Source organism: Larimichthys crocea, unplaced genomic scaffold (genome assembly GCF_000972845.2).
Source record: "Larimichthys crocea isolate SSNF unplaced genomic scaffold, L_crocea_2.0 scaffold532, whole genome shotgun sequence".
NCBI lineage: Eukaryota > Metazoa > Chordata > Actinopteri > Sciaenidae > Larimichthys > Larimichthys crocea.
Window position 1 is genome coordinate 116,052 of NW_020856961.1, and position 16,490 is coordinate 132,541.

General features: G+C 41.7%; 2 protein-coding genes across 3 annotated transcripts in view; both read left to right on the forward strand.

Moving 5' to 3' along the window:
• Positions 1-8,386, forward strand: part of tmem178a (transmembrane protein 178a) — an 18,821-nt gene extending 10,435 nt beyond the window's left edge. The window contains exons 2-5 of one of the 2 annotated variants that reach the window (XR_003462044.1): positions 3,356-3,469; positions 4,076-4,213; positions 4,312-4,681; positions 6,148-8,386. Coding sequence is in view for 1 of the 2 variants with exons in the window: in XM_027276712.1 (XP_027132513.1) it covers positions 3,356-3,469; positions 4,076-4,213; positions 4,312-4,553 (494 nt within the window). In the remaining variant the exon portion in view is untranslated. Of the gene's footprint in view, positions 1-3,355; positions 3,470-4,075; positions 4,214-4,311 lie in introns of both variants that reach the window. The other variant, XM_027276712.1, reaches the window with a different exon arrangement.
• A 4,933-nt stretch (positions 8,387-13,319) lies between these two features.
• The window catches only part of sos1 (son of sevenless homolog 1 (Drosophila)), a 36,911-nt gene continuing 33,740 nt past the window's right edge, over positions 13,320-16,490 (forward strand). Inside the window, exons 1-2 of the mRNA XM_027276694.1 lie at positions 13,320-14,274; positions 15,566-15,691. Of these exons, the coding sequence (XP_027132495.1) occupies positions 14,188-14,274; positions 15,566-15,691 (213 nt within the window). The 5' untranslated portion in view covers positions 13,320-14,187. The remainder of the gene's footprint in view (positions 14,275-15,565; positions 15,692-16,490) is intronic.

Consider the following 16,490-nt stretch of genomic DNA (forward strand, 5'->3'; position numbering starts at 1 on the left):
ACACACACACACACACACACACAAACACACACATACATACATAAATATACATACATACTGTACATTAGAAATATACTAACTATATATACATACTGTACATTAGATAGACTAACTATATATACATACTGTACAATAGAAATAGACTAACTATATATACACACTGTACATTAGATAGACTGACTATATATACACATTAGAGATAGACTGACTGTATATACACATTAGAGATAGACTGACTGTATATACATACTGTACCTTAGGTAGACTGACTGTAGATACTGTACATTATAAATGGTAATTAGCTTATTGACGTTTGTACGTTAGTAAGCAGTATGTAGGTTTGGAGGTAGGTGTTTCCTGGACATGGAGAATGCTGTCGGCCAATGGCAGACTTGTACCAACAGCCTACTTCCTGTGAATCAGACTGTTACTTTTCAGCTGAGCTGACATTCATGTGAAGCATGTGGGGTGGACTGATGCAGACATAACACTAACATTGTTTTGTAGCCAAGGCTCGTGGTCAAAAAAATGTACAAGCTTAGCGAATCATAACTTTTGAATCAAATCTGTTTTATGTCATGAAGAAAAGTTCAGTGTCAGACTTATAGTATTTGTAGTATTTTGAGGTGTTGATGTGTGTACTGATGGTATTTGTAGTATTTTGAGCTGGTGGTGGGTGTACTGGTGGTATTTGTAGTATTTTGAGGTGTTGATGTGTGTACTAATGGTATTTGTAGTATTTTGAGCTGTTGGTGGGTGTAGTGATGGTATTTGTAGTATTTTAAGGTGTTGATGTGTGTAGTGATGATATTTGTAGTATTTTGAGGTGTTGATGTGTATACTGATGGTATTTGTAGTATTTTGGGGTGTTAATGGGTGTAGTGATGCTATTTGTAGTATTTTTGGGGTGTTAATGGGTGTAGTGATGCTATTTGTAGTATTTTGAGGAAGTGTTTATGGGTGTACTGATGGTATTTGTAGTATTTTGAGGAGGTGTTGATGGGTGTACTGATGGTATTTGTAGTATTTTGAGGTGTTGATGGGTGTAGTGATGGTATTTGTAGTATTATGAGGTGTTGATGGGTGTAGTGATGCTATTTGTAGTATTTTGAGGTGTTGATGGGTGTAGTGATGATATCTGTAGTATTTTGAGGAGGTGTTGATGGGTGTACTGATGGTATTTGTAGTATCTTGAGGTGTTGATGTGTGTAGTGATGATATTTTGTAGTATTTTGAGGTGTTGATGTGTGTAGTGATGATATTTGTAGTATTTTGAGGTGTTGATGGGTGTACTGATGGTATTTGTAGTATTTTGAGGTGTTGATGGGTGTAGTGATGGTATTTGTAGTATTTTGAGGTGTTGATGGGTGTAGTGATGCTATTTGTAGTATTTTGAGGTGTTGATGGGTGTAGTGATGATATTTGTAGTATTTTGAGGAGGTGTTGATGGGTGTAGTGATGGTATTTGTAGTATTTTGAGGTGTTGATGTGTGTAGTGATGATATTTTGTAGTATTTTGAGGTGTTGATGTGTGTACTGATGGTATTTGTAGTATTTTGAGGTGTTGATGGGTGTAGTGATGATATTTGTAGTATTTTGAGGTGTTGATGGGTGTAGTGATGGTATTTGTAGTATTTTAAGGTGTTGATGGGTGTAGTGATGGTATTTATATTATTTTGAGGTGTTGATGGGTGTACTGATGGTATTTGTAGTATTTTGAGGTGTTGATGGGTGTACTGATGATATTTGTAGAATTTTGAGGTGTTGATGTGTGTAGTGATGATATTTTGTAGTATTCTGAGGTGTTGATGTGTGTACTGATGGTATTTGTAGTATTTTGAGGTGTTGATGTGTGTACTGATGGTATTTGTAGTATTTCAAGGCGTTGATGTGTGTAGTGATGATATTTGTAGTATTTTGAGCTGTTGATGGGTGTAGTGATGGTATTTGTAGTATTTTGAGGTGTTGATGTGTGTAGTGATGATATGTGTAGTATTTTGGGGTGTTGATGTGTATACTGATGGTATTTGTAGCATTTTGAGGTGTTAATGGGTGTAGTGATGCTATTTGTAGTATTTTGAGGTGTTGATGGATATACTGATGATATTTGTAGTATTTTGAGGTGTTGATGGATGTAGTGATGCTATTTGTAGTATTTTGAGGTGTTGATGGGTGTAGTGATGGTAGGCTATTTATAGTATTTTGAGGTGTTGATGGATGTAGTGATGATATTTGTAGTATTTTGAGGTGTTGATGTGTATACTGATGGTATTTGTAGTATTTTGAGGTGTTAATGGGTGTAGTGATGGTATTTGTAGTATTTTGAGGAGGTGTTGATGGGTGTACTGATGGTATTTGTAGTATTTTGAGGTGTTGATGTGTATACTGATGGTATTTGTAGTATTTTGAGGTGTTGATGTGTGTAGTGATGATATTTGTAGTATTTTGAGGTGTTGATGTGTGTATTGATGGTATTTGTAGTATTTTGAGATGTTGATGTGTGGGAACTGATGGTATTTGTAGTATTTTGAGGTGTTGATGTGTATACTGGAGGAACTGGACTGCAGGTTGACCCTGCGTCTCACCCAGCGTCACCGTTGATCAGCTCCAACTCCCTGCGACCCTGTGAAGGATCAGCGGTTATAGATAATGGATCAATTTTGTCTGAATACAGCTGTTAAACCAGATCAATAGGTAGTGGTTTCAAACTGGTCCCTGCCGGTTTGGCGATGACCTCAGACTGGTTTCAGATGGTCTCTGGTGGTTTGATGCTGATTTCAGACTGGTTTCAAACTGGGTTAAGGACTGGTGACTGTTTCAAGAATGACCTCAGACTGGTTTCAGACTGGTCTTACAGCATGAAACTCTGTTCTAAGACTCTGCAGGATTAATGACGTCCACACTTTTGGTCTCTGCAGTCTCTGGCAGCAAGCCCACCTGAAACCTGGAGGTCAGAGCGGATCTGGACCCCGACAACACTCAGACCACACATCAGATTACAGCTATCCAAATCACATTACATGATGTTACATATCATTACGGTACATTAGACTGCACCCAGATCAGATCAGATCCATCGATCCCGGCAGGGTGAATCAAAGAAGACGGGTCTGCTGATGGTTCTGTGTGTCCATGTGTTTGATAATATAATAGGAATACAAATGTGGCACCAGCTGGTGTGGACTACATTTACTGGGTCAGTCTAGAAATGATGATGACACGTCAACATGCAATTGTATGTTATCATTAAAAATACACAACACACTGGAAACACAGGTGTGTTTAAGACTGGATTATGTGGAGTCTTTGAAATAATCAAGAATTCCCTGTCTCATGTATCTCAACTGTCTCACAGGTATTGCGGATCGTTGCACAGCTGTCAAGTATCACTTCTCTCAACCAATCAGACTGAGGAATATCCCTCTGAACCTGACCAGAACTATCCAACAGGACGAGTGGCACCTGCTGCGTGAGTCCACACACACAAACACACACACACAGAGACACAGGTACACACAGACAGGATGTCCGTAATGAGATAAATGAGGAAACAGAGTGCATTGCCATGGTAACCTACTCCTGCTCAACCCCCCACTATCTCTTTTTACTGTTACATAAACTGTCACAGCATGTTTCCACGGCAACTAGTAAGCAAGGTGGACAAACACGAAAACTCAGGCATGAAATCACTACTCAGTAATCAATCATTTGTAATATATGGTCACTAATCAGTAATCAAAAATCTGTAATCAATAACACATAATCACTAATTGGTATCTGATGTGAGTTGTGTTTCACTGAGTGTACCTGTGTTTCACTGAGTGTACCTGTGTTTACCTGAGTGTGCCTGTGTTTACCTGAGTGTACCTGTGTTTACCTCAATGGACCTGTGTTTACCTGAGTGTGCCTGTGTTTACCTCAATGGACCTGTGTTTACCTGAGTGTGCCTGTGTTTACCTGAGTGTACCTGTGTTTACCTGAATGGACCTGTGTTTACCTGAGTGTACCTGTGTTTACTTGCCTATACCCATGTTTACCTTTCAGTACCTTTGTTTACTTGTGCTTCGTCCCTCAGACCTGCGGCGTATCACAGCAGGGTTTCTGGGTATGGCGGCAGCCGTCCTGCTGTGCGGGAGCATCGTGGTGTCAGTCGGCTTCTTCTGGGAGGAGAGTCTGACGCAGCATGTCTCTGGACTGCTGTTCCTCATGGCAGGTAACTCACCTGAGTGAGGGAGTGAGTGAAGGAGTGAGTGAGTGTGTGTGTGAGGAAGAGAGGTCTATGGTCTCTGATGTGGTCTCTGGTCTCTTTAGGGATCTTCTGCACCATCTCTCTGTGTACGTATGCAGCCAGTGTGACCTACGACCTCTCCAGAAACCCTCCCTTTATCTACGGTCTGCCAGCTGATGTGGATCATGGTTATGGCTGGTCTATCTGCTGTGCCTGGGCCAGTCTGGGTCTGACCGTGGCCGCCGGCTGCCTCGGTACTACTTTCCCCTTCCTGAGCCGGGCCGGAGCTCTGCGCTCCAAAACCGCCCGGGAGTCCTCCGTCTGATCAACCAGCTGTCAATCAAACAGAGGAGGAGGGGTTAATGACAGAAACCATGGACAATGTCTGTTGAACCGGTTCACTAAACCCAGCTGCACCAGGTTTATGTGACCTGGGTTCTGGAAAGATTGGAGGTGGGTCCAGGCAGAGCTGCACGCACACACACACACTCTGAGGTCTAAGACTAAGCAGTCGAGTCCGAGTCAGACTGAGATCAACATCCTTTCGTCTTGCTGCAGTGATGTCACAGTGTTCTGCATTACATGCTAACGCTAACAACAGCAGGCATTTTGTTAATCTGTCCAACACTCACTGCAGCCAATCAGCAATCAGCATTTTCCTTTTTCTTCTTCTGCAGTTATAAAACACAAAAACTAAGTAGAGTATTACCTGAATGAGCCCCCCCCCGATTCGCTGGACAGTGGAGAGCCTGATGATGTCACAGGTCGAGTGAGGGAGCGGGTCAGTTCACGATCAGTGATGTGAACACCAAAACCAGGACCAGAATCAGTGCTAATGTGAAATCAGATGGCCTCTGAATATCAGCTGACTAATCTTTACCTGATTTGTTGAACCTCAGTCCATAATCAGTCATGACATCAGACTGTCAGGACAAAAGACTGGTCCAGGTCCTCCACAGTCTTCACTGATGTCATCACTGCTGTCTCTCCTGAGTGGAGGTCCGGAGATGGAGGTCTGGACCAGTCGAATGGAGCACATTAAAGAGGAGGTCTTCAGACTGAGATCAGACTCGACTGCTGTGACACAAACAGAACATGAAGGAATCAACCTCAGATCCATCAGATTTAGAGTTTCGCTGCATGTTAGCTGTGAAGACTTTTCTGTCCTTCGAGGTGTCGATACAGTTTGATCACCTGGTGAGTTCAGAACAAGCAGACTTTAAACATGTGACATGTAAATCTTTAAAACCGTTTGGAGTCCCTAAAACTCTGAACTTTATTTATTCTGAGTTTATAAATGTCAAATATCAACAAGGTGCAAATCCAAAAATATGAACAGGTTACAGATGAGGATCATTCTGGGTGGTGCTGCATATACATACATATGTATAGCTGAGTGTATAATAGCAATGGGCACAAGTACTTGAGTACTCGATTTAGACACCAGTATATAGAAACTCACATCTTTTTGTGTATCAATAACTAAAGATGAGTGAGATGATGTTTTCTGTTTCTTTACATCATCAACGTGATGTTGATTGTTTAGCTGAATAGGCCGAAGTGACAGCTGATTCTGTTTTCCCTTCGAGTCAGGTCTACGCTAACACTAAAGCTAATGCTAACTTCATTTCCAACCTTTTTGTCTGTGAGTTCTCAAATGAAAGAAAGTGACATCAGTGTTTTTGGTTGACAACTGAATTTACAATAACATTAACAGTTAAAACATACAGTGTGTGCTACGAGCTACCGCTAGCTGCTGAGTCAGACGAGTTTAATTCTGGAAACGTTTTTTTATCGAACAAAGGCAAAGCTGAACAGCTGAACTTTGAATGTTTGTATGTGTTGAAAGTTTGGATCCTCAGATGTGTACATAGATTCAGAGATTCATAGATAAGATTCAGTGTTTTTTTACTCATCAGAGAACAGTTGAATGAAGTGAAGCAGTGTTATGTTGGACCTGCGAACTGAGCCACAGACTGACTCTGACCTGGTGTTTAACCATCCTGCTGAACGAAGAATGAACATCATGGAGAACGTGGAACATTTACAACAGAACATCAGGATGGAAGGAAGTCCCTTTACTCATCAAACAAAGTCGACTGGTCTGGGATCAGATTAATTTATCACACAGGAAGTCCATGTAATACCAGGCGGTCCAGATGTAGAAAAACTGATCTGTCGTGTAACTGACGTGATGCTGCTGCTTGGTGCTTTATTATTTATTGAATTTGAATTCAGAAAAACTTGAGTCGTCCTCAGCTCAGTCTTAGATACTGCAGTAGGCTGGATGTCACGTCTTTACCCTCTTATACCCTCCTAATGTCCTCTGATACCCCCATCTGAACTCTCTAAAGTAACATGCTAATGAAGGAGTGAATGTTCCTTCATCAGATCTGATACCCCGAACACCTCCCATTGCCTCTGAAAGACTCTGATACCCCATCATTCTCTTCTAATACACTCACACAGACGACAAAGTGGGAACAGGTAAGAGTGGGTGGGAAGGTCAGGTAACTGCGGAGCTGATGAGGGTGAGTAGGTGGAAGAGGATGTGAGGTGACCAGGACTAGCAAGAAGGTCTGAGGGCATCTCGTGGATAACACAAGGTCTGGGGTTAAAGTTAGAGCCAGTCCTCATGAATAAGAGTCCTGACTACCCTCTTTGAGTTTACCTTTTGATACCTGTCCAGTATCTCCTGGTGTCTCCTCTCAAATCTTTTGACACACCTCCTATACCCTCAGATACTCCATCATACCTGTCCTATAATCTCTGACCACTTATACAATGTAATACTATCCTTTTATATGTTCTGATGCCCTCTAATTGCCCACCATATCCCTCCCGTACCCTCTAATCAATCATTATACATTCTGATGCCACCTGATACCTATAATACTTTCCTCCTGAAACCTCCTGAATTCACTTCTGCACTCTCTAATACCTTCCATACCCCATTATACCCTCCTGAAACTCTCTAATGCCCCCTCTGATGCTCTTTTCACCCCCTATCCTACCCCTCTTTCTCTGAGTTCCCAGACATCTTCTTAAACCCTATAAAATCTTGTACATTCTTCAGTCTCCCAATAACTTCTGATACCCCTCCCATACCCTCTTATACCCCATTATACCCCTTCTGGACTCCTTTTTGATACTCCAATACTCGCCCTGTACTCTCAGATACCTTTGAACGCCCGTTTACCATCTCTTATAATCTAGGAGACTATCTAAATCCCTCATTCTCTCAGATACCTTCTCATAGTTTACCCTCTTATTCCCCATCATAATCATACTATACTCAAAGCCCTTAATGGCCTGATACATTTTGAAGCCCCCAAGCCCCTCCTATATCCCCTGATACCCCATCATACATCTTCTAAACCCTTTTCTGATACCATCTGCACCCTATAATATACCTCATGTACCACCTGAAACCTGTCCTTTACTCTCTGATATCTTTTAATACTCTAATCCTAACCTCATCATATACCTCCTGTGCTCCCTGAAATGGCCTAGTATCCTATTAAAACCTCTAGTACCCTCTAAAACTGTCTCATGTCCTTTAATCCTCCTTTATTTATTGTAAGGTGTCCTTGGGTGACAGAAAGGCGCCTATGACATAAAATGTATTATTATTATTATTATTAAACCCTGCTGATACCCTCTAAACCTGCTGAAACCTTCTAAAACCTGCTGAAAACTTCTAAAACTTTTTAAAACCCGCTGATAACTTCTAAAACCCGTTGATACCCTCTAAAACCTGCTGAAACCCTCTAAACCCGTTGATACCCTCTAAAACCTGCTAAAACCCTCTAAAACCTGTTGGTACCCTCTAAACCCATTGATACAATCTAAAACCTGCTAAAACCCTCAAAAACCTGCTGGTACCCTCTAAACCTGCTGATACCCTCTAAACCCTGCTGATACCCTCTAAACCTGCTGATACCTTCTAAACCCTGATGATACCCTCTAAACCTGCTGAAACCTTCTAAAACCTGCTGGTATCCTCTAAGCCTGCTGGTATTCGCTAAACCCACTGATACCCTCTAAACCCCATCATACCCTTTCTGTTCCTTCTGAAGCCCTGTGCTGCCCCCTGCTGAACGCTCAATGTCTCTTCAGTCTTTTGGTGTTCAGCTGTAAATAAACGATCTAAACCTCCTCAGACTCACTCTTCTCTTTACAGATATGTTCATGTTTGTTTGATTTTTAGTGAAGTATTAAAGATAAAAATGTGTTTGTGAAGATAGAAATGTTTGCTTTATTGTTTGATTGTTTCACTTGAATTAAACATCAAATCATGGATGTGGTGTTGATGCAGAGCTCATCTGATGGCACTCAGCAGCTTGACACTTTTCTTTTCACATAATTGGTCACATGACAGCAGCCGTGAGTTTGGATCGATGCCTCTGCCATGCTGCAGACGTGTGAATTTCAGTCCGTGTGATTTCATGGAAACTAAAGTTAGAGATGCTTCAGCTGCTCGATAACTGAATGTGGTGTTGAGCCGACAGGAAACGCATCAGCAGGGTGTTACAGCAGCATACACTCAGTACTCATATATACACAATCAAAATCCTCTTGATGGGTACTCTTTACCTTTGTTATTTGCCTCTGATTAGCTTACCCTGAGACTTCAATGAAAGAAACAAAATATGATCAATCAGAGGCAGAGCAGGACGGAACATAAGTTTGCCCTCCAGCAGGAAAAGTATCTGTAGTATGGGAAATATCCACAGTTCAGTGCCTAATAAATGTCAACGGTCTAACATTCACATGGTTAGTGCGCCTCCAGTCTTCATGTCCAAGTGTCCTGGAGAGGGTGGGCAGCAGGTTGTGTTGAAAGAAGGTAAAGTGTTTCTTCGATTTAATGTTAGTGATATGCTTACATGCATTAGTTCAGATCCTTCATCCAGACACTTACACTTTTCTCTTCCCATCTTCTCATCTACAAATGGACTCTGAGGAAGAGACCTGACCCTCATCCCACCATCTCACTCTCACCAAAACATGAACCACTGTAAGTATTAATTAATGTAAGTGACTAAAGTCATCAACTTGTGTCACAGGTGTGCTCACACAGCACCCCCTCTGGACGAAGGTTTGTGTCATACATCAAATTTTAAATATGGACTTTTTGCCCTTTGGGATCATGGTTCATAATAACATTTTTCATGTCCCACTGAATGTCACTTCACATCTACAACAGAAACACTAAATGATAGAACAAGCTGAACAACAGAGGTGTCGATGTCACCCCAGACATTTCATGAAAGAACTCAACAAATCAAGAAAACGTTAGTGGAGTTCAGTTTTTGGGTTTAGTTGTTGAGTTTAGTTGTAGTTTAGTTGTTGTGTTTCAGTTGTTGTGTATTAGTTGTTATGTTTCAGTTGTAAATTAGTTGTTGTGTTTCAGTTGTAGTGTTTCAGTTGCAGTTTAGTTGTTGTGTATTAGTTGTTGTGTTTCACTTGTAGTTTAGTTGTTGTGTTTCAGTTGTGTTTCAGTTGTAGTTTAGTTGTTGTGTATTAGTTGTTGTGTTTCAGTTGTAGTTTAGTTGTTGTGTTTTAGTTGCTGTTTCAGTTGTGTTTCAGTTGTAGTTTAGTTGTTGTGTTTTAGTTGTTGTATATTAGTTGTTGTGTTTCAGTTGTAGTTTAGTTGTTGTGTATAAGTTGTTGTGTTTCGGTTGTAGTTTAGTTGTTGTGTTTCAGTTGTATTTTAGTTGTTGTGTTTCAGTTGTGTTTTAGTTGTTGTGTAGTAGTTGTTCTGATTATGTTGTTGTATTTTAGTTGTTGTGTATTGTACTTGTTGTGTAGTAGTTGTTGTGTTTCAGTTGTTGTTGTGTAGTAGTAGTTGTGTAGTTGTTGTGTAGTAGTAGTGTATTAGTAGTTGTGTAGTTGTAGTTGTGCAGTACTAGTTGTGTAGTTGTTGTGTAGTTGTTGTGTAGTAGTTTTTGTGTAGTAGTAGTCGTGTAGTTGTAGTGTAGTAGTAGTTGTGTAATAGTTGTAGTGTAGTAGTACGTGTGTAGTAGTTGTTGTTGTGTAGTAGTTGTGTAGTTGTTGTGTAGAAGTTGTTGTGCAGTAGTTGTTGTGTAGTTGTTGTGTAGTAGTAGCTGTGTAGTTGTTGTGTTTTAGTTGCTGTTTCAGTTGTTGTGTTTCAGTTGTAGTTTAGTTGTTGTGTATAAGTTGTTGTGTTTCAGTTGTAGTTTAGTTGTTGTGTTTCAGTTGTATTTTAGTCGTTGTGTTTCAGTTGTATTTTAGTCGTTGTGTTTCAGTTGTGTTTTAGTTGTTGTGTATTAGTTGTTGTGTTTCAGTTGCTGTGTATTAGCTGTTAGTTTAGTTGTTGTGTAGTAGTTGTTCTGATTATGTTGTTGTATTTTAGTTGTTGTATTTTAGTTGTTGTGTATTGTACTTGTGTAGTAGTTGTTGTATTTCAGTAGTTGTTGTGTAGTAGTTCTGTAGTTGTTGTTGTGTAGTAGTTGTGTACTAGTAGTGTATTAGTTGTTGTGTAGTTGTTGTGTAGTAGTAGTTGTGTAGTTGTTGTGTAGTAGTTGTGTAGTAGTTGTTGTGTAGTAGTTGTAGTAGTTGTTGTGTAGTAGTTGTGTAGTAGTTGTTGTCTAGTAGTAGTTGCTGTGTAGTTGTAGTTGTGTAGTAGTTGTGTAGTAGTAGTTGTGTAGTAGTAGTGTAGTAGTTGTTGTGTAGTTGTGTAGTAGTTGTTGTGTAGTAGTAGTTGTGTAGTTGTTGTGTAGTTGTTGTGTAGTAGTTGTTGTGTAGTTGTTGTGTAGTAGTTGTGTAGTTGTTGTGTAGTAGTTGTGTAATTGTTGTGTAGTAGTAGATGTGTAGTAGTTGTGTAGTAGTTGTGTTGTTGTTGTTGTGTTGTTGTGTAGTTAAGGTTGTGTAGTTGTTGTGTAGTAGTTGTTGTGTTGTTGTGTAGTAATAGTTGTGTAGTAGTTGTTGTGTAGTGGTAGTTGTGTAGTAGTTGTGTAGTAATAGTTGTGTAGTAATAGTTGTGTAGTAGTAGTTGTGTAGTAATAGTTGTGTAGTCGTTGTTGTGTTGTTGTGTAGTAATAGTTGTGTAGTAGTTGTGTAGTAGTTGTTGTGTAGTAATAGTTGTGTAGTTGTTGTGTAGTAGTAGTTGTGTAATAGTTGTGTAGTAGTTGTGTAGTAATAGTTGTGTAGTAGTTGTTGTGTTGTTGTGTAGTAATAGTTGTGTAGTAGTTGTGTAGTAGTTGTGTAGTAGTTGTTGTATTGTTGTATAGTAATAGTTGTGTAGTAGTTGTGTAGTAGTTGTTGTGTAGTAGTAGTTGTTGTGTAGTAGTAGTTGTTGTGTAGTAGTAGTTGTGTAGTAGTTGTTGTGTAATTGTTGTGTAGTAGTAGTTGTGTAGTAGTTGTTGTGTAGTAGTAGTTGTTGTGTAGTAGTAGTTGTGTAGTAGTTGTTGTGTAGTTGTTGTGTAGTAGTAGTTGTTGTGTAGTAGTAGTTGTGTAGTAGTTGTTGTGTAGTAGTTGTTGTGTAATTGTTGTGTAGTAGTAGTTGTTGTGTAGTAGTAGTTGTGTAGTAGTTGTTGTGTAGTTGTTGTGTAGTAGTAGTTGTTGTGTAGTAGTAGTTGTGTAGTAGTTGTTGTGTAGTAGTTGTTGTGTAGTAGTTGTGTAGTAGTAGTTGTTGTGTAGTAGTAGTTGTGTAGTAGTTGTTGTGTAGTAGTAGTTGTTGTGTAGTAGTAGTTGTGTAGTAGTTGTTGTGTAGTAGTAGTTGTTGTGTAGTAGTAGTTGTGTAGTAGTTGTTGTGTAATTGTTGTGTAGTAGTAGTTGTTGTGTAGTAGTAGTTGTGTAGTAGTTGTTGTGTAATTGTTGTGTAGTAGTAGTTGTTGTGTAGTAGTAGTTGTGTAGTAGTTGTTGTGTAATTGTTGTGTAGTAGTAGTTGTTGTGTAGTAGTAGTTGTGTAGTAGTTGTTGTGTAATTGTTGTGTAGTAGTAGTTGTTGTGTAGTAGTAGTTGTGTAGTAGTTGTTGTGTAGTAGTAGTTGTTGTGTAGTAGTAGTTGTGTAGTAGTTGTTGTGTAATTGTTGTGTAGTAGTAGTTGTTGTGTAGTAGTAGTTGTGTAGTAGTTGTTGTGTAATTGTTGTTGTGTAGTAGTTGTGTAGTAGTAGTTGTTGTGTAGTAGTAGTTGTGTAGTAGTTGTTGTGTAATTGTTGTGTAGTAGTAGTTGTTGTGTAGTAGTAGTTGTGTAGTAGTTGTTGTGTAATTGTTGTGTAGTAGTAGTTGTTGTGTAGTAGTAGTTGTGTAGTAGTTGTTGTGTAGTAGTAGTTGTTGTGTAGTAGTAGTCGTGTAGTAGTTGTTGTGTAATTGTTGTGTAGTAGTAGTTGTTGTGTAGTAGTAGTTGTGTAGTAGTTGTTGTGTAGTAGTAGTTGTTGTGTAGTAGTAGTTGTGTAGTAGTTGTTGTGTAGTAGTTGTTGTGTAGTAGTAGTTGTGTAGTAGTTGTTGTGTAGTAGTTGTTGTGTAGTAGTTGTTGTGTAGTAGTAGTTGTTGTGTAGTAGTAGTTGTGTAGTAGTTGTTGTGTAATTGTTGTGTAGTAGTAGTTGTTGTGTAGTAGTAGTTGTGTAGTAGTTGTTGTGTAGTAGTTGTTGTGTAGTAGTTGTTGTGTAGTAGTAGTTGTTGTGTAGTAGTAGTTGTGTAGTAGTTGTTGTGTAATTGTTGTGTAGTAGTAGTTGTTGTGTAGTAGTAGTTGTGTAGTAGTTGTTGTGTAGTAGTTGTTGTGTAGTAGTTGTTGTGTAGTAGTAGTTGTGTAGTAGTAGTTGTTGTGTAGTAGTAGTTGTGTAGTAGTTGTTGTGTAATTGTTGTGTAGTAGTTGTTGTGTAGTTGTTGTGTAGTAGTAGTTGTTGTGTAGTAGTAGTTGTGTAGTAGTTGTTGTGTAATTGTTGTGTAGTAGTAGTTATTGTGTAGTAGTTGTTGTGTAGTAGTTGTTGTGTAGTAGTAGTTGTTGTGTAGTAGTTGTTGTGTAATTGTTGTGTAGTAGTAGTTGTTGTGTAGTAGTAGTTGTGTAGTACCACACAGTGACGCCAGGTGACCACCTACGTCACTGCCCCGCCGTCTCAGCCCTGCCCATCTACGTCAGAATCCGCCCGCGCGCATGCGCAGGTGCTCCACAGTGTACGGTACCGCACACCGGACTCACAACAACCGACGGGCGTTTGATCGGTGCGTGTCCGCCTGCAGGAGGCCAGGGCTGGGGCTGGTGACTGAAGCAGTCCGGGGCACAGAGCCGGAGGTGCGGACCCGCAGCGGGAGGGTCGGGGTGAAAGTAACGGAGCCGGCCCGCCGGAGAGTCGGTGTGTTGTTAGCTGTGAGCGGAGCAGAAGCACCGAGCAGCCGCTGATCCACACCGTTAACCTGAGGAACCGTCACAGTCCGCACACACACACAGGCTGCCGGTACCAGCAGCTGCTCACCTGTCACCTGTCACCTGTCACCTGTCACCTCATGAAACAGCTGATGGATCCATCCGGGCTGCTAACGTTAGCACACAGGCTACATGCTAACAGGCTAACCTACCAGCCAGCTCAGCAGCGTTAGCTCACGGTGTGTCACGCTGTCCCGGTGCTGCTGTCCCGGTGCTGCTGTCCCGGTGCTGCTGTCCGGTTAACGGGCACCATGCCATCATCTCGGTAAACACAGCTACACCCACCAGTGCGGAGCTCACCGTGACCTGTGGAACATCTGGCCGCAGCTCGCTCTCGCAGAGCGGCCGAGGATGGTCGCAGTGACAGCATCTGTCCTGGAGGATCGGCCCGCTGGATGTTCCGAGGCTCACGGCTTCACCCTCCCTGCCCCCGCTGGATGTTCCGAGGCTCACGGCTTCACCCTCCCTGCCCCCGCTGGATGTTCTGAGGCTCACGGCTCCACCCTCCCTGCCGGACTCCGGCTCCGGCGCTCCGCGTTCATGTAAACCGGCGAACCTGCTCAGACAGCAGCCATGCAGGCGGCCCAGCTGCAGTACGACTTCTTCAACGAGGAGAACGCTCCGAAATGGAGAGGCCTGCTGGTGCCTTCACTGGAAAAGGTACACACACATGTAAATGTGCACACACACACGTGTATACACACATATATTTAAATGATATTTATAAATATAAATGTTTGTATACATTTATATGTGAGAGTGAGAGACCACCCTTTGCCTTCAAACAGGTACACCTGAACAGAGTCAGGGGTTTTGTAGGATTGTAGTCAGTCAGGTGATCAACCAGTTATGCCTACAGGTGTTAATGATCATCAGTTTCATGTGAAGGGTGAAACAGAGACGGATTCTGGGGACGAGGAACTGTCAGACTCTGCTGCCAAGGTGAGGCTGTGGTGACAGTTTGATGTCACAGGTATCATAGCAAGACTGAGCACAGCAACAAGACACAAGGTAGTTCTGCTGCATCAGCAAGGTCTCCAGACAAAGATTTCAAAGCAGACTGCGGTTTCAAGGTGTTCGAGCTCTTTTGAAGAAGCACAAAGAAACAGGCAGCATTCAGGATCATAGTGGTTCCTTCAAAATCTGAAGACGTCCAGCAGTGCCATCAGCTCAGAACTGACAGAAACCAGTGAAACCACGTACACCCATCTACTGTCCAGAGAAGTCTGGCCAGAAGTGGTCTTCGTGGAAGAGGTTCAGCCAAAATGCCTCACATGGAAACAAGGACAAGAGACTGAACAGAAACTGGGTTGCAGAAAATGGCAGCAGGTGCTCTGAATGGATGAGTCAAAATTTTAAATATTTGGCTGTAGCAGAAGACGTTTGTTCGCTGAAGGGCTGCAGAGCGCTACAACAATGAGTGTCTGCAGGCAACAGTGAAGCATGGTGGAGGTTCCTGCAAGTTTAGGACTGCATTTCTGCAAATAGAGTTGTAGATTTGGTCAGGATTAATGTCCTCAATGCTGAGAAATACGGTCAGATATATATCCATCATGTAGTACCATCAGGGAGGCGTTTGATTGTCCCCAAATTTATTCTGCAGCAGGACAACGACCCCAAACATTGAGCCAGTATCATTAAGAAAGATCTTCAGTGTGAAGAAGAAGTCCTGACCCCTGATCTCAACATCATGGAGTCTGTCTGGGATTACACGAAGAGACAGAAGGATCTGAGGAAGGCTACATCCACAGAAGATCTGTGGGTAGTTCAACATGTTTGGAACAACCTGCCAGCCGTGCAAGTGTACCGAGAAGAACTGATGCTGTGTGAAGGCAACACAGACCAAACGTTAGATTGTGTTAACTGATAAAAATAAACAATTATTAATATTTTGGAAAGCATTCTTAGTTTATATTGAACTAACGTTGATGTGTCGTTCTGTGTGTTGCAGGTACTGAATCAGGTGCATCCTAACCTGGTGTCCCAGCAGGAGGCGCTGCAGTACATCGAGGAGCTGATCCTGCTGCTGCTCAGCATGCTGTGTCAGGCTCAACCCCGCACCGTGCAGGACGTCGAGGTGACACATTCAGACATACATTTACCTGTGTGATGTCAGAGTCCAGACAGCAGTCGATTGGCTTCAATAGAAACATTACTTTTGTTAGTTTGTGTCTGATTGGACAGTCAATGACCAATCAGAGCAGAGCACAGGTGTGACCTGCAGTGTTATCAACAACACATCCAATCAGAAACATCTCTGCCTGAAGTTCGGTCCACACAGGTCCAGATGTTTAGACCAGATGTTTAGTCCAGATGTTTGGTCCACGCAGGTCCAGATGTTTGGTCCACGCAGGTCCAGATGTTTAGTCCACGCAGGTCTAGATGTTTAGTCCACACAGGTCCAGATGTTTAGACCAGATGTTTAGTCCAGATGTTTGGTCCACACAGGTCCAGATGTGTAGATCAGATGTTTAGTCCAGATGTTTGGTCCATGCAGGTCCAGATGTTTATTCCACACAGGTCCAGATGTTTAGTCCACACAGGTCCAGATGTTTAGTCAACACAGGTCTAGATGTTTAGTCCACACAGGTCCAGATGTTTAGACCAGATGTTTAGACCAGATGTTTGGTCCACACAGGTCTAGATGTTTAGTCCACACAGGTCCAGATGTTTAGACCAGATGTTTAGTCCAGATGTTTGGTCCACACAGGTCCAGATGTTTGGTCCACACAGATCCAGATGTTTAGTCCAGATGTTTGGTCCACACAGGTCCAGATATTTGGTCCACACAGATCCAGATGTTTGGTCCACGCAGGTCTAGATGTTTGGTCCACACAGGTCCAGATGTTTAGACCAGATGTTTAGTCCAGATGTTT